This window comes from Bos taurus, chromosome 9 (genome assembly GCF_002263795.3).
Source record: "Bos taurus isolate L1 Dominette 01449 registration number 42190680 breed Hereford chromosome 9, ARS-UCD2.0, whole genome shotgun sequence".
Taxonomy (NCBI): domain Eukaryota; kingdom Metazoa; phylum Chordata; class Mammalia; order Artiodactyla; family Bovidae; genus Bos; species Bos taurus.
The window spans coordinates 60,934,462-60,951,606 of NC_037336.1; the positions used below are offsets into that span (position 1 = coordinate 60,934,462).

A 17,145-nucleotide genomic window follows, 5' to 3' on the forward strand; every position below is an offset into this window, starting at 1 on the left:
TGAGAGTCAATGATTGTTGGGAGGAAGAGATTTTTCTTGGGAGAGAGGTGTGGGCATGCCATTTGCTGGACTGCAGAGGACACATGTGTGCTTATGGTTGGGGGACACTGCAGTTAGAGGGTGAGAGAAGAGCTGTCTCACCACTGAGGGGCAGAGCTAGGAGGAGTTTTGGCTCTTATGGGGCCAGTATGCACTCCCAGGCTTGTTGGGAATATTTCAGCATGTGTGGCATGGAGAGTGGTGAGCCAAGAGATGGAGTGGAAGATGCTGCTGGAGGATGGAGGTGCCCAGTAGAGGGAATGAAGGACCTGGGGAAAAAGTCTCAGCTTCAACCACATAGTGGTCCCAAAGAGCTTGAAACCACCTCACCAGAGAACCATCCCTCTCTTATCTCACTTCTACCCATGTAGGAGGTGATTAGAAATGGGCAGACACTGACCACTCAAATGCCAACTCTGTGCCTTAGCTGGGAAGGGGGAGCAGAAGTCTCAATGTGAATGAAGTTTGAAGTGTCGATACCTTGGACCAAAATTCTGTGTTTCTGAACTGAGATATATTTGGTTACTTCTGAGGATTTTGACTGCCTGTTACATGAGAGGGGTAAGCAGGAAAATCTCAGGACTGGCCAAGCTTCCAAGGGAAGATGCTCTAGATGAAATAATTCAAAAGGACTTGAGGGAAACAACAGTGAGCATGGGTGAGATTACACCACATGCTGGGCTTGTTCAATGCGTGGGAAACAAGCAGAAAAGCATCAAGTCAGGGTGCCAAGAACAAGTCTGATAATGTCTGTGATTCTAAAAAACCTGTTCCTGTATCAACTGACAACAGAGAGAAGAGCTATTTAATACTTTCGTTCATAGCAAAACCTACCTGCATTTGACATCTGATGTCCCCAAAGTTTGCCACAAGTGTCTCCAAGCTTAGCCCTTAGTTTCTTTCTTGCTGGTGATGCCATCAGGTATGGTTGTGCTGGTGATGCACCCATAGAAATGGGAGCCCACCCATTAGGTGTCCAAGTCAGAGGCTGGCCTGACCACCCCCCAAAAAATACATCCTGTGTATCAGTATTCCCAGGGGAGATAAGATGATCCAGCTGCTAACAATACAAGATCCCTCCCTACAACACTCAAGTGGAATGAGGAAAATAAGGCAAATATCTGGATAACTGAGGTTCAAAAAAGCTCTTTTCCTTGAAATTTCCATTTAAAAGTGATTTTTTCTTTTTGGCCATGAATTATCCAGATAATTTTCATAACTTATATATAGCCAATTTTCTGTGGCTGAAGGAAACATAGTATGTTCAAAGCTAATGACTGTTAATCATACCCTGCCATGGAATTCCACACCGGGTGGGAGATCTTCTACGACTAACAATCTGTCTTTGCTTATTCTTTGACGCAAAAGCCAATTTTCCTGTGTAAACTCCGAAGCAAAATCATTAGATGCTAGCAAGTGCTTGCATGTTGATGCATAAGATCTTCCAGTGTTTTTCCATTTTTATGATCTCTATGGAATTATCCACTAAGAACACCTGTGCCCACTAGTAGATGTTATTATCAATATAGAAATATCAACATTGTAAAAAAAAATAGAATGCCTAATTTGGCAACTGGCATAAATACTTCATGAATATTATTGTAAAAACATTGTACACAAATAGTGAATGTCAGTAAAATCAAGAAAAGAAGAATTTGAATGAATCTGAAACAGGAGAGCAATATACTCTTACGATTTCTTTTAAGAAGCCATAGGAGTTGTGGTTTCACATTGTTTTATTTTTTATTTATTTTTAATTTCAGAAGTGGTTCTTTAAAAAAAAACATTTATTGAATTTGTTACATTACTGCTTCTGTTTTATGTTTTGGTTTTCTGGCCACAAGGCATGTGGGATCTTCGCTCCCTGACCAGAGATTGAACCTGCACCCCCTCCTCTGGAAGGCGAAATCTTAATCATTGGACCACAAAAGAAGTCCCCACATTGTTTTATCGATGGAGACCATTGCTCTAAAATGCTTGCATGCGATGGGGGTTAGTGGAGTCATTGTTGGCCCCATGGTGAGCCTGGGGTTAAACATAAACACCCAAGAGTTCTCCATTGTGGAAATCACACATAAGCTACTTGGTTCTCTAGGTCCTGGCACACTGCTTATGAACTACAAGATTCTTCTATATTGGGAGGAAGCAGAGGCCTTTTCTTTTTGTTTTATCATTTTGCGCTTATATTTTGCAGCCTCTGTACATTGGATTTTATCTGTTTGTTTCTAGGGTTACAGTGACCGCCATGTGCAACATGGACTTCAGCCGGTTTCCCCTGGACACACAAACGTGCTCGCTTGAAATTGAGAGCTGTGAGTAAGCCTATGCTCAGACAGCCCCCGCAGACCTTAAGTTACCCTAGAGCCTCTGACTCTCAGGAGTAGGAGCAGAATATCTTGTTTCTCTTTTTTTTTTAACATGAAATTTAATCTCTTAATAAATTTTAATTAATTTATTTATTTTTAATTGGAGGATAATTGCTTTACAATATCGTGTTGGTTTATGCCATATATCAACATGAATTAGCCATAGGTATATGTGTGTTCCCTCCCTCTTGAACCTTCCTCCCACCTCCCACCCCATCCCACCACCCCTCTAGATCATCACAGGTGACTATGATTTTGAGATGACTTTTCAGATAGAAGCAATGTCTCAGGTAAGTTTGAAAATCAGGAACAAATTTGGCACTGAAAACCTTTTATTCCCATAACTGACCCTTTTAATACTCATGGCAGTGGTTATAAACTCGGTCCTGTGGAAACTGAAGGTTTCCCAGTTCCCCAGGGCAAGTGCCTGGGTAAGGGGAGCTGAGGGCTCAGCAAACGTGGGTCTCCTTCCAAGCCCCCAGCATGGCATTCATCACACAGTCCACCAGAGAGCTCCTGTGGATCTCTTTTATTGCTCTTCTGAGTAAGGTTTCCATTGAAGAATTTCCTGGTGAAAACAAGTTGGGCAGCAACTGTGCCAGGGCACAGCCACTGTGAGTGCAGGTGGTGGCTGAGACACTCAGGTATAACCTAGGGGCCTTGGGAAACTTACGCACATGCAGAAACCCTGGAAAATTAAATAGCCATAGGAGGACCAAGGCTGCGGCCGTGTCCAGGACTGCCATCCCTAGCTCTCTATGCACCTGCCCCGTGCTCCAATCTCTGCCAAAATGTTTCCTCTGACTGTCACAGTCTGGTCCACCCCCCACCATGACTCCTTCTACACTTGTCTCAAACCAGCACACACCCACTGACACGTCCCAGCCCATGTCAGAGTCTCAGTGAGGACTTTCGTTGACCTGGGGCATCTTGGTAAGCCTGCCAGGGCCGTGGTGGTGGATCAGGAGTCTCCTGGCTCCAATCACCCAGGGCTGAGGAGCACAGGGACATGGACTCCACACATAGGAGGGACAGCTCTGTGGGCCGCTCAGTGTGGGGTCAGGGAGAATAAATCCCAGGACCAAGGGAGTGACTGCCTCGTGCACCGTAGCTTTCGGCCTGCTCTGTCCTTTAATCCTCCCAAGCTCCCTGTGAGAAGGTTACTGTTATCTCCTTTATGGAGCTAAACAGCGAGGGACTAATCGTTGGCTCCAGAATTTTGCTTTCCCTATGATACCCAGGCAGTGGTACCTGTCAGGCTTTCACCAGAGAAGCAGAAACATAGGACGGGGGTCCCCAGCCTTCAGGATCTAACGCCTAATGATCTGAGGTGGAGCTGATGGAACAATAATCGAAATAAAGTGCACAATAAATGAAATGTGCTTTAAACTATGCCCCCTACCCTGGTCCAGGGAGAAAACCGTCTTCCACAAAACTGGCCCCTGGTGCCAAAAATGTTGGGGACTGCTGCCATAGGACATACACAGGGAGCGGGCTAGTGCAGAGGACGGGCTTATGTGACTGTGGCCTGGTGGGCAGGAGCCCACCCTGCTGTCCACATGTGGAATTTTATCTTCCTCCAGGAAACCTCAGGTCCGCTCTTAAGGCCTTTCAACTGATGGGATCAGACCCACCCAGGTTATCCTGGGTCATCTTTATTTCAAGTGAGCTAGGTGTAGATAACACAGCAACAAGCATCTCCCCAGCAGCACCCAGATTAGTGCCAGATTGAATCACTGGGTACTTACTATAGCCTGGCCAAGTCGACACGTTAAGGTTAAAGGTAGAATAAAAGAGGAATAAAACAGACCCTCGGGGAGCCCCAGAAAGAACTGTTGACACAGGAGCAGCCCCTTCAGGTTTTACTCCTAGTTCTGCTCAAACAGCAGGTAGGTCTGCTGGGTTGGGGTAAGCAGTGTGCTCACCTACAATAAGTGGGGTGGAGAAGTATGGGACCGGAGGGAGGGATCCTCAGGGAAATCCCCTTGATTCTACCCTGCGCAGAGCAATGAGAGGCCTGCACAGAAAGATCTTGTTTGGCTGCAAATCTCCTTGTGGGTCTTTTCTTGCTAGAATTCAGTCCCTATTACCTGAGAGTGTGTAAAGGCATTTGCCATCAATGATGCATCATCACCCTTTGAAAGAAGAAAGGGCTAGATTACCTGTGGTTAAGAAAGTTGAACTATATGCAATGTTGCCACTATTTAACCTGCCAAAAAAAAAAAATTTTTTTTTTAAGAGCAAATTGTAGTTTCTGGTCTACAAAAATAGCAATTTCATCTGCTTTTAGGCTGACTTGAAGGGTGAACACTTTTGCAGTCAGGATGAGTATTTAGGCCTGAGAGCTTTGCCCTGATGATTCTGGAAGACTGAGGAGAATTAGATTTGTCTTTTTGGATTTTGTTTTGCTTTGTTGGACTGCAGTTTGTTTATTCAGCTGATCTTGTTACAACCCCCACAGAGCCTCACAGACAGGCTCATCTTTCCTGGCGTCTGATGCCATCTTGTCTTTTCAGATGCCTACACGGAAGATGACCTCATGCTCTACTGGAAGAAAGGCAATGACTCCTTAAAGACAGATGAGCGGATCTCCCTCTCCCAGTTCCTCATCCAGGAATTCCACACCACCACGAAGCTGGCCTTCTACAGCAGCACAGGTGAGGGCGAGGGGGCTACTTGGATCTCAGGAGGCGTGTGGATTGGTTATCAAGTGAGCAGAGCCTGTGCCTCTAGGATTTGAAACCAAAGATGAGATTTCCAGATCGGGTCTAGAGGGTGGTGAGCACGGGGTGAGGGAGGTTTTTTGATACCACCACAGCATCAGAAGTGATAATCTAGAAAATCTTAATAAAAACTACAACATAAGCCGTCTGTGTAGGTCTATTTGAGACAATTGCATTGACAGTTTAACAGCAGAAATTTCACCCTGATATGACTCCCAGAGACCCCTGTCCAATAGGCAAAAATAGTCCAATTCCAGGTTTATTATTTTCCGTTCATGTTCTCTTGACTTTAGCACCTTTGAGTGCTTCTCTCTTAACCAATCCCCTGCTGCCATACTGTTTGCACAGCTCCTCTCATGACCCTCTTGTGAGCCACAGTGCAGGAACTACACGCCCCACGGGCAGTGTTGTTGTTGTTTTTTGAACCAAGTCTGGGCAAGCTTGCCACCGCTGCCCCCCGCCTCCACCACCACATTGCCTGTGGACAGGCGCTGTGGCCTTCCTCCTGGCAGCTGAGGTTACAGCTGAGCTTCACTCTCTCCAACCCTTGCAAATAATCGCCTTTCAAGATGACTTTGCTCTTATCTTTCCGCAATTTCTGTTGCCAAAACACTGCATGGTTGACTACACTCTTTGATCTGTAACAGAAGGCATTGTTCATTTCCAACATATGGTGATATCACGTCTCTTATTTTTTGCACACCTCACCCACCAGTCTTGGTCCTTCGGGGAACCCTCATTCCTTTGACTCTTAGCATTTTGACATTCCCTCTTGTCTGAGTGTGCTTAGGCTGCTATAAAAAACTACCATAATTCTGTGTGTGTGTGTGTGTGTGTGTGTGTGCTCAGTTGTGTCTGAGTCTTTGCAACCCCATAAACTTGTAGCCTACCAGGCTCCTCTGTCCATGGGATCAAGAATACTAGAGTGGATCACCATTTCCTCCTCCAGGGGATCTTGCCAATGCAGGTAGCGAACCGGCGTCTTCTGCATCTCCTACATTGGCAGGCAGATTCTTTACCACTGAGCCACCAGGAAGCCACAGACTGGGTGGCTTCTAAACAACAGGAACTTGTTTTGCACAGTTTTGGAGGCTGGGAAGTCAAGATCAAGGAAACTCACCCTACTTACAACCCCCACAGAGCCTCACAGACAGGCTCATCTTTCCTGGAGTCTAAAATATTCAGTGTCTGATGAAAGCCTGCTTCCTAGGACTCACTGTGTCCTCACATGAAAGAAGGTGCAAGAGAACTCTCTGAGGCCTATTGTGTAAGGGCACCAATCCCACTCACAATGAAATCACCTTCCAAAGGCCCCACCTGCAAATACCATCACTTAGAGGATTAGGTTTCAACCCATGAATTTGAGAAGGACATATTCAATCTCTAGCACCTCCACAATCACTTTCTGGAGCTGTTATAAATATAACTGTTGCACTAAAATTGTCCTGGGATGCCAGTTTTCCAGTTAATGCTGCCAAGTCCCCATTTTATTTTCAGTTCTTGTCATGTCAAGTTTATCCTGCCTTTTCCTCTCCTTCTACCATTCTCTGTTCCCTTCAATTCCTCCATACAAGTTTTCCTTGTAAAGAGCACCAGGGTGAAGCTAAAGCATAGCCTAAATGCACTGTTGTAGTGAGCAAGGTATTTTTACTTTAAACATATTTTTCCCCCATAAAGAAATCCAGAGGGAGTTGTTAAATCCACACATCTCAAGCTTTAACATATGTAGGAATCACGTGGAGAGGAGTGTTAAAAGAAGTTTCTTTTTATTTTTTTTTGACCACAGTGCGGGGCTTGTGGGATCTTATTTCCCTGACCAGGGGTTGAACCTGGGCCACCACAGCGAAAGCACCAAGTTCTAACCACTGGACAATCAGGAAATTCCCAAAAGGAAGTTATGATTCAGTAGATCTAGGGCAGGGTCCGAGAATCTGCGCTTCTAACAAGCACCCAAGTGATGGTGATGCTGCTGGGCCATGTGCCATATTTGAGTAACAAAAGTCTTACATGGCCTTCCGGAGGGGTTCCCTTTGTGTATAGGATGGGGGCCAAAGATTCCTTGAAATGTACTAACCCGTATGATGTGGGTTATCATATAATTATTCTGTTCCATGGTTTTTCTGTCTTCCATTTTATAAAGGTAGGGTAAGTTTACAGGCAAGCATCTAAGGCATTTATGATTCTCTGAATCAAATCGGTCCTATGGGGAAGCTGAGTGGCTATGGTGTGTATTCTTTCTTCTTCCTGTGTCCCGCAGGCTGGTACAACCGTCTGTACATCAACTTCACGTTGCGTCGCCACATCTTCTTCTTCTTGCTCCAAACCTACTTTCCCGCCACCCTGATGGTCATGCTGTCCTGGGTGTCCTTCTGGATCGACCGCAGAGCCGTGCCCGCCAGAGTCCCTTTAGGTAAGCAACATCTCAAGTGCACATTCCAGACATCTGAAAATACAAGGAATTCCTTCCAGATTAAAAACCCTTCTTTCCAAATGGGTCCTGAATCCCGGTAGGCATTATAACTCAGAAAAACATCAAGTTATTCATTCACAGGTATAATGCCACTATTAAGAATCTGTGCAGCAAAGCTGTTTATAGGTCCTCCTGGGAGTCCACACAAACAGTTCATCTTTAATCTTATTAGAGCTGAGTCCTGGAGTGGGTTGTCCTGGTCTGCGGTGCTTTCTCTGCTCACCTGGATAAGAAAGTCACATTCTGTAACAGGGCTTTTCAAAAGGTGGCCCAAGGGATCTTTGTGATAGATTCTGTGGGGGAAATTGTTTAAAATGAAGAATCCTGGGGTCTATCTACATGTATAGGATCAGAATCTCTGAGAGAGTTCCAGGAATTTGCATTTTGAACAAGCTCCCCCAGTAAACCTTTTTTTTTTTTTCCCTTCAATGTGGATCATTTTTAAAGTCTTTATTTAGTTTGTTATAACACTGCTTCTGTTTTATGTTTTGGTTTTTTTGGCTGAGAGGCATGTGGGATCCTAGTTCTTTGACCAGAACTCGAACCTACACCCCTGCATTGGAAGGTGAAGTCTCAACCACTGGACTTCCAGAGAAGTCCCTCCCCTAGTAATTCTTATACATACTCAAGTCTGAGAATCCCTACTGTACTATCAATGGCTGTTTGCCATCCACTCTCTTCCCTGATTTAAATATTGCACCCATTCCACACGCACCACCATGGCTCAGAGGTCCTGGGGCTTCAAGGGAGAGAATGACTCACCAGGTTTTAGTGAAACTGGATTGGTGCTGGCTCTTAAGATGACCCCAATCCGCTGTGATTTGGTGTTTGCCAAGCAAATGTTCTGAGCTTAATTTGAAATCTCAGGGACATTCCCACTGACAGATGCCCTGGCCTTTAACGGTTGTTCTGTAGCTTGAACAGTTACTGTGCTGAATAAATAAATATTCTAGTTTCAGAATCTGTCTCCCATAAATGAGGTTAACATCATTCTTGGTAAAATTGACAGGGTCCTTAAGTCAACATTGCAGTGTGGGCAGCCAGGTCCAGGACCCAGCAGGCCCTGGCAGCTGACAACACAGGCCAAGGACTACAGGATTCTACCCCAGCAACAAGGACACATAGATTAAAATGCAACTTGTGTACTTTCCCCCCCTCTTTTGGAGAAGGAGTTCCAAGAAACATACATACCTGCTCGTATATACAGTCTTCTTCTTATTTTGTTTATAAATATTTATTTTATGAATAAAGTTAATTTATTTTTTGACTATTTTGCAAGGCTTGTGAAATCTCAATTTCCCCACCAGGGATTGAATCCTAACCACTAGACTACCAGGGAACTCCTCTGCAATCTTTGTTTTAAGCAACTGAATGTAAAGAATTGTCTTACTGCTAACCTGTCAGGGGCTCTCTGCAGAAAAACAAAGTGATAAAGGTGCCATGATGAAGACACAAGGAGGGGGGACTCCCTGGCAGTCCGGCGCTTAAGACGCCATACTTTGACTGCATTAAGACTCCATGCTTTCACTGCAGGGCGCTCAGGTTCAATCCCTAGTCTGGGAACTAAGATATGACACTAAGCAGAGCAAAAAAAAAAAGATTCAGGGATACAGCTGGGAGCAGAGGAATAGGAGAAACTTTATAAAAGCTAAAACTGGAAACTTGAGCAGCTGGAGGGCCAGGGAGGGAGACGTTCTAGGCCAGAGGAGCAGCTGGGAGAAAGAAGAGGCACGGAGACATCCAGTGGGTTTGGTGGAAGACAAACCCCTGCTCCTTTCTCTCTGTGTCTGCAGGGATCACCACGGTGCTGACCATGTCCACCATCATCACGGGCGTGAACGCCTCCATGCCCCGCGTGTCCTACATCAAGGCCGTGGACATTTACCTCTGGGTCAGCTTCGTGTTCGTGTTCCTCTCGGTGCTGGAATATGCGGCCGTCAACTACCTGACCACCGTGCAGGAGCGGAAGGAGCGGAAGCCACAGGAGAAGGTGACTTTACCATGAGCAGGAGTGTCTGCAAGGGTAGGATCTGGTCTAGCAATGGACCTTGGGCAGGTCCGACTTCCTCTGTAAAATAGGGTAATGGCACTCCCTCCTCCACTATTTCACCAGTTAGCTGTGAAGAGCAAACAAGAGAATAAGTTAAATGGTGTGAAATTTACTCTGAGCTACCTCTTTTACTCATTCAAACATTTATTTAGCACCTACCATAAACTAGCCTCGGAGAAGGCAATGGCAACCCACTCCAGTACTCTTGACTGGAAACTCCCATGGACGGAGGATCCTGGAAGGCTGCAGTCCATGGGGTCCCGTAAAGTCGGACACGACTGAGTGACTTCACTTTCACTTTTCACTTTCATGCGTTGGAGAAGGAGGCGGCAACCCACTCCAGTGTTCTTACCTGGAGAATCCCAGGGACCGAGGAGCCTGGTAGGCTGCTGTCTATGGGGTCGCACAGAGTGGGACACGACTGAAGCGACTTAGCAGCAGCAGCAGCAGCAGCATAAACTAGCTTCCTGGAAATGGCAACCAACTCTAGTATTCTTGCCTGGAAAATTCCATGGACAGAGGAGCCTAGTGGGCTGCTGTCCATGGGATCTCAAAGAGTCAGGCAGGACTGAACAACTGAGCACCCACACATAGACCAGGATCTGCTAAGTCAAGTTAACTAAGGCCAGGTTGCTTCAATCTTGGTGGTGTTCCTAGTTCAGTGATAAAAGTAAATGGCAATTCAACATGGTGGGACAAATGATTTAGAGGAATCATAAAAGAAGCTTCCAGAAATGTCTCTTTCCAAGACAATCTTTTTAATAGTTGCATAATAAAGAATGTCTTGGATGTAGTATAACATGATTTATTCCCCTATTGATGGGCAGTGTTTTTTTTCCATTTTTTGCCATTATAATAAATGCTGCAATAAACATTATATATATGTATTATACATAGATAGACGGATAGATATGTCTGTCTCTTGAAAGCTTATATATATATAAGCTTCCAAGGAAGCACATCCTCCATTCTAGGAAAATTTCCTTCATATGTGAGCTCATACAACTCCCATCTCTTCCCAGATCACCTTCCCTCCCACCTGGTTTCCCCTTCATTCTCCTGTCTGCAGTTCAATGATTATCTCCTCCAGAAAACTCAGGTTCTGTAGAGGAAACTATCCCCACAATGCCACACCTTTCAAATTCCCATCCCATCTCTCTCTCTTTCTCTCTCTCCCCCTCTCATACACACACACACACATACACACATAATAACTGCAAACATTTCTGCTACTGCTGCTGCTAAGTCACGTCAGTCGTGTCCGACTTGCGCGACCCCATAGACGGCAGCCCACCAGGCTCCACCATCCCTGGGACTCTCCAGGCAAGAATACCGGAGTGGGTTGCCGCTTCCTTCTCCAATGCATGAAAGCGAAAAATGAAAGTGAAGTCGCTCAGTCGTGTCTGACTCTCTGCGACCCCCGTGGACTGTAGCCTACCAGGCTCCTCCATCCATGGGATTTCCCAGGCAAGAGTACTGGAGTGGGGTGACATTCAGGGGTCATATCAGAGAACATGGCAATGATCTGATCGTGACCCTTCTTGTGGGCCTCCGATATGACTTGGTGTTTCCTAACAGTTGATGGGTTATCTGCTCTTTCATTGATAAAATGTTTACAGTGCCACCATCATTATTTCCACAACCCCTTAAAAGAAAAACTTCCCTGTAGCTCAAATGATAAAGAATCTGCTTGCAGTGCAGGAGAGTAGGGTTTGATCCCTGGGTCAGAAAGATCCTCTGGAGAAGGGAATGGCAGTCCACTCCAGTATTCTTATCTGCAGAATCCCATGGACAGAGGGGCCTGGTGGGCTACAGTCCAGGGGGGGTCACAAAGAGTGGGACACGACTGAGCAACTAACACACACACCTTGAAAGAAAGTAGGAAAAGGCGATCCCCTCCTCTGTGCAACTTTGTTGGCTGAGCTCGAATTCCAGCGTGCGTTTGCTGTGTCCACAGCTTCCCTGCACTTGCGGGTTGCCTCAGCCACGCGCGGTCCTCCTGGACGGCAGCTACAGTGACGGGGAGGTGAATGACCTGGGCAACTATACCCCTGAGAACGGAGACAAGCCCGACAGGATGATGGTGCAGCTGACGCTGGCCTCGGAGAGGAGCTCCCCGCAGAGGAAAAGCCAGAGGAGCAGCTATGTGAGCATGAGGATTGACACCCACGCCATCGATAAATACTCAAGGATCATTTTTCCAGCTGCATACATCTTATTCAATTTAATATACTGGTCGATTTTCTCATAAATGCCTGTAATTCTATACATTTCACATTCTTCTGTATGTACTACAGAAATAATTGAATGATGAGACATACTTTAAGGTTATGATGAAAAGAAAGTTCCCAGTACCCACCCTTTTCCAGCTTTCCAAAACTACACTGACAAGGCACTTACTGGTTTAATTTACACGTATTAACCGCTTATTGTATACACAGCATTATATTTGGTACTGCAGGTATAGAGATACCCATAGCAACTGATGATAGTTGTTACTGGGATCTCTTAGAAAAGCACACTGCTTTTCTAAGAGAAAAGGCACACTGGGATGGGGTAGGCACGTGTAGTTCAACCTCTTTTAGACTCTAGATACTTATTCATACGAACCATATCCTTTATGTGAGCGTCACTCTAGTCTCTGGACCAGGTGGATCTGGGAAGCACCTGAAGTTCTTTCGTTGCTGTTGTTTAGTCATTATGTCGTGTCCGACTCTTTGCGATCCCATGGACCGTGTAGCCCAGCAGGCTCCTCTGTCCATGGGATTTACCAGGCAAAAATACTGGAAAGAGTTGCTGTTTCCGTCTCCAGGGGATCTTCCTGACCCAGGTATCAAACCCACATCTCCTGTATTGGCAGGCGGATTCTTTACTGCTGAGCCACTCATTTACATGCACCTAAATCCCCACTTTGACCAAAACTTATGCTTCAGTCTGTAGCCTCTTACCTATTTTATATGCATTTCTTTGTGTTGCTTTCATTACAAGGCAATAATAATATTCCTACTTTATTTACATCTTGTGGTTCCTAAGGATTCACCTCTTCACAACAAAAGCTCTTTAGAGTGGTACAGTGGTTTCTGATTTTGGTAGGTATTTCCCTGGTAGGGAAACTTTGAAGAAGAAACTATTTGCAGGCGTTTTGTCAGTTTTGTCATAGAGGTAACTAGCCTAGAAAATCTGTGTGTGAGTATTCCCTGTTTGGAGAAGGCAATGGCACCCCACTCCAGTACTCTTGCCTGGAAAATCCCATGGATGGGGGAGACTGGTGGGCTGCTGTCTCTGGGATCGCACAGAGTTGGACACGATTGAAGTGACTTAGCAGCAGCAGCAGCAGCATTCCCTGTTTAATAATCACTGCTTCATGAATCTCCACCTTGCAGCATGTCCAAATTCAAAGTGAAGTTAGTAATGTGATATCTTCACTGATGAGCCTGGGATTAGACTGACTTTTTCTGCATAACCATGACAAGGAAATGCATCATTTGGGACTACCTATAACTTGTTAGGATGAGAAATACGTGGTTACTGAATGTAGAAGAGAATGCCAAAATGAAAAAGAAATGGTTACACATCACTGGACATCTCCATTTATACTCAGTGAATACCAGCATCTTCTGTGAACCAGAAAATAATGGCCACTGATATCAGGGCAGGGGATAAAGGAGAGGGTTCTAATTTGGTGTATTATTTAAACAACATATAGCTATTCATACTATATAGCCACAGGATCAACTCCCATCAAATTTATGCATAAAGCATTTGTTTGAAATTCAAATAAACTCTATACCTTGTTTTGTCATTTTCACTCCAAAGCTAATTTGATCCCTATATCACGTTATTTCTTCATGAGGGCTATACTTTGGTCTTTAAAAAAAAAAAAACAACCAAAATTTCAGAAAGTCTAATTACAGGGCAATCTCCCATTTTCTTGAAATAAAAAAAAGTTGTTTTTTTTTTTAATAGCAACTAGTAGAAAAATGTAAAGCAATATAGATGAAATAGTTAAATGTAAACTTTTAATACTAAAAATATTTTTAGAACATTACCTTTTTCATGCTTATTTTAGGAAACAATTCCAATCAAATTTCACAAACATCTTCGCCACTTGCTTCTTCCTTGGAGTAGGACCACTTTGAACCATCTGGGCGGGTTTCCAGGACACATAATGTGCACTTCCATCCACAGTGTTTGGGGAGCTTTGCCATTTGAACCAGCATATAGGATGCTGTATTGTATTAGTCTGCTCAGGCTGCCAGAGTGGAGTACCATAAACTGGGCAGCTTAAACAATAGAGATTCATTTTCTTTCAGTTCTGGAGGCTGGAAGTCCAAGGTCAAGGGGTTGGCAGGTTTGTTTTCTCCTGAGGCCTGTCTCCTGGGCTGGCAGATGCCACCTCCTTGCTGCCCTCGTCTGGCCTCTTTGTCTGAGCACATGCGTCTTTGGTGTCTCTTCTTTTATGTGACACAAGTCATATTGGATTTCAGCCCTGCCCTTGCGATCTCATTTAACCTTAATTACCTCTTTGAAGGCCCTATCTTCAAAGAAATCACAGGGGTGAGAACTTCAAAATACAAATTTTGGGAAGACACAATTAGGGAATTATTCAGCTTCATAACAGTATAGATAGTGCATCTGAGGGCAGGAGGAGACGGGGGCGACAGGATGAGATGGTTGGATGGCATCACTGACTCAGTGGACATGAGTTTGAGCAAACTCCAGGAGATAGTGAAGGACAGGGAAGTCTGGCATGCTTCAGTCCATGGGGGCACAAAGAGTCGGACACAACTGAGCAGCTGAACAACAACAGTGCATATTATAAGTATTTACTCTTGATCTTTACAACATAATCACATACAGTATTGTTTTTTAGAGTGATCTTTAAAAGGCTTGTTCACATTGATATCTGTACTAGTGGTATGAAGAATAAGTTACTGAATTCATGCTCAATGTCTTTGCTACCTTTTCTAGCAATTCTCAGGTGACCTCTACAAAGCATCTAACAGCATTGATTGAGGTGGCAGTACTTTGCTTTCAAAGCTATGTCACTGAGACAGAACTCTGTAATTTGACTTCATAAAAACCCAAATACAAAGCAACTCTCTTTTCTGATAATTTTGGAGAAAACCACCCTTTATACGTGGACATCTATAGTACTTAATAAACTTGTTGGCTTGACTGGAGAGTAGAGAGATTTGGTTAATAATATTGTCTAGTTAACAGGCAGGTATGAGGACTTCCCCGCCGGTCCAGTGGTTAAGACTGCGTCTCACTGCAGGGGCATGGATTCAATCCCTGGTGAGGAGACTAAGATCCTGCATGCCATGCAGTGCAGCTCAAGAAAAAAAAAAGGCAGGTATCACCTGAATACTGAACAAATAAATTGGCACTCACAATACATAAACATTAATATGAGGAAAAAATTTTTAATAGTTGCACTTTTCTATTTATTCATTTTTAATAGTGGCACTTTCTGTATCCATTCATTCATTCAGCAAGTAATTCTAAGCACCTAGTATGTAGCATGCAACGTTCAAGAGCAGTGCTCCTCAAACCGTCTGTGGTGAAGGACCAGTTTGTTTATTTTATATTTCCAATTCACTGAAGAACTTCACAAACCTAGGTCTAAGCCTGCATTCCACCCTGTAGGAATGGACTTGTGGGTTTGACCATGGAGCCCAAAACTGTGTGTGAATATAAGTCATAATAATCAAAATAAAGCATACAGAAAAAGAACATTTCATTCTGATTATTAAAAAACTGTGTTACAACTGAGTTTCTTTGTATGGGAAATTCCAGTATTTGCAGTAATAAGAAAGCACATTATCCAACAAACACATTAATAATGTTAGAATAAAACCATTTAATTCACTTAAGTATTATCACCACTCTCAAAATAATTGGATGCTTTAACTTTTCAATTTAATATTGTTTAATTTTTATCTATATATAATTGGGACAAATACTTGTAATTCCCAGAAGAGCCCTGGCATTACCTAGGAACATGTTAGGAAAGCAGAACATCAAGCCTCACCCCACACCCAATTAGAATCTGTATGTTAACAAGTTCCCCAGGTGATTCTTACGTACATTCAAGTGAGCAAAGCACTGAACTAGGTTTGTGTGACCATATACCTTTAGTATCATTCACAAAAAGTTATGTAAGAGCTGCATTTATACATGAAGCAACTCAGTATTGCATGCTTACTCTATGTGGGAGGAATATTTCCTTTCTTTCTACCTTTTTTGTTTTGGAGGGGATGGTAATTTGTAAAGTTATAAAAAGCAGAAAAAAACCCATTCATAATCCTATTAGCCAGGGGCAACTAGTGTTACTTATCTTTTTTTCTACATAGTTTTGTAAAGTTGCCACCATATTTTATATACAAATTGATACAGGCTTTTTTCCATGACATAGTATGACCATTTTCCTACTAAAAACTCCCTATAGTTTGCAGCCATTAAAACCATTCCATACTATGAGTGTGCATCTTTTCCTTAACACTGGATAAAAAAATAATACTGTGATGAATACTCTTAGGGAAATATTCTTGTCACACTCTAGACTTAATTTCCTCATATTAACAATGAATGTATAGAATGGATGCTGATTTGAGATCAGTAGTATTATTATATTGAGTAAATAGTGTGTAGTGTAATTCCAAGTTCTCAGCTTTTTAAGACTTTAAAAATCACAAATGGAACTAAACTATACCTTGTTAATGTTAGTCCCTCAGTTATGTCCGACTCTTTGTGACTCTATGTGACACCATAGCCCGCCAGGGTCCTCTGTCCATGAAATTCTCCAGGCAAGAATACTGGAGTAGGGGTAGCCATTCCCTTCTCATGGGGATCTTCCCAATTCGGGGATCAAACCCAGGTCTCTTGTATTGCAGGCAGATTCTTTACCATCTGAGCCAACCAGGGAAGTTCAAAACTATACCTTAGTGATTCAACGGAACAGAACCCACTCAAACTAGCTTAAGACCACAGGAATCACAAAGACATGAAGTGCATAAATGGCTGTGCCTGATGAGTACTGTAACGATTGCAGACGGCTTCTCTTTCTCGGCAGTTACCTTTCCTTTTTTTTAGTGTGATTTGCTTTATTCACTATGAAGATTGTCCTTCTCTGCTCACACATGACAGTCACCTCCAGATTCATTGACCTTAAAATCCCAGAGGTCATCATCCTCTAAATGACCTCAATTCTTAATTCCCAGGACAGCTAATTCAAGTGTCTCTCCACCCTTATCAAAATCCCATTTCAGTCTGTATAGGCCTTCTACTGAGCTAAAAGAGGGTGAGCTGGCCCTTCAGGAGATGTGAAAGGAATTAGAAACAAGAGTCAGAATAAGCTTTTTCCTACTCAGCCTACCCTGCACTCAATAATAGCTGTCTGCAAATGAGGTCAGAACAAGGACACTTCACAGTGTTAAACAACCTACCCCCGCAAATAACCAAAACATCAGAAACTGATTCAACATGAAGAACATG

General features: G+C 43.7%; 1 protein-coding gene across 1 annotated transcript in view; it reads left to right on the top strand.

The window, feature by feature from the left end:
* The window catches only part of GABRR1 (gamma-aminobutyric acid type A receptor subunit rho1), a 34,770-nt gene extending 21,320 nt beyond the window's left edge, over positions 1–13,450 (top strand). Inside the window, exons 5-9 of the mRNA XM_002690205.6 lie at positions 2,269–2,351; positions 4,922–5,062; positions 7,386–7,538; positions 9,392–9,588; positions 11,606–13,450. Of these exons, the coding sequence (XP_002690251.4) occupies positions 2,269–2,351; positions 4,922–5,062; positions 7,386–7,538; positions 9,392–9,588; positions 11,606–11,899 (868 nt within the window). The 3' untranslated portion in view covers positions 11,900–13,450. The remainder of the gene's footprint in view (positions 1–2,268; positions 2,352–4,921; positions 5,063–7,385; positions 7,539–9,391; positions 9,589–11,605) is intronic.
* Positions 13,451–17,145: the final 3,695 nt, after the last annotated feature.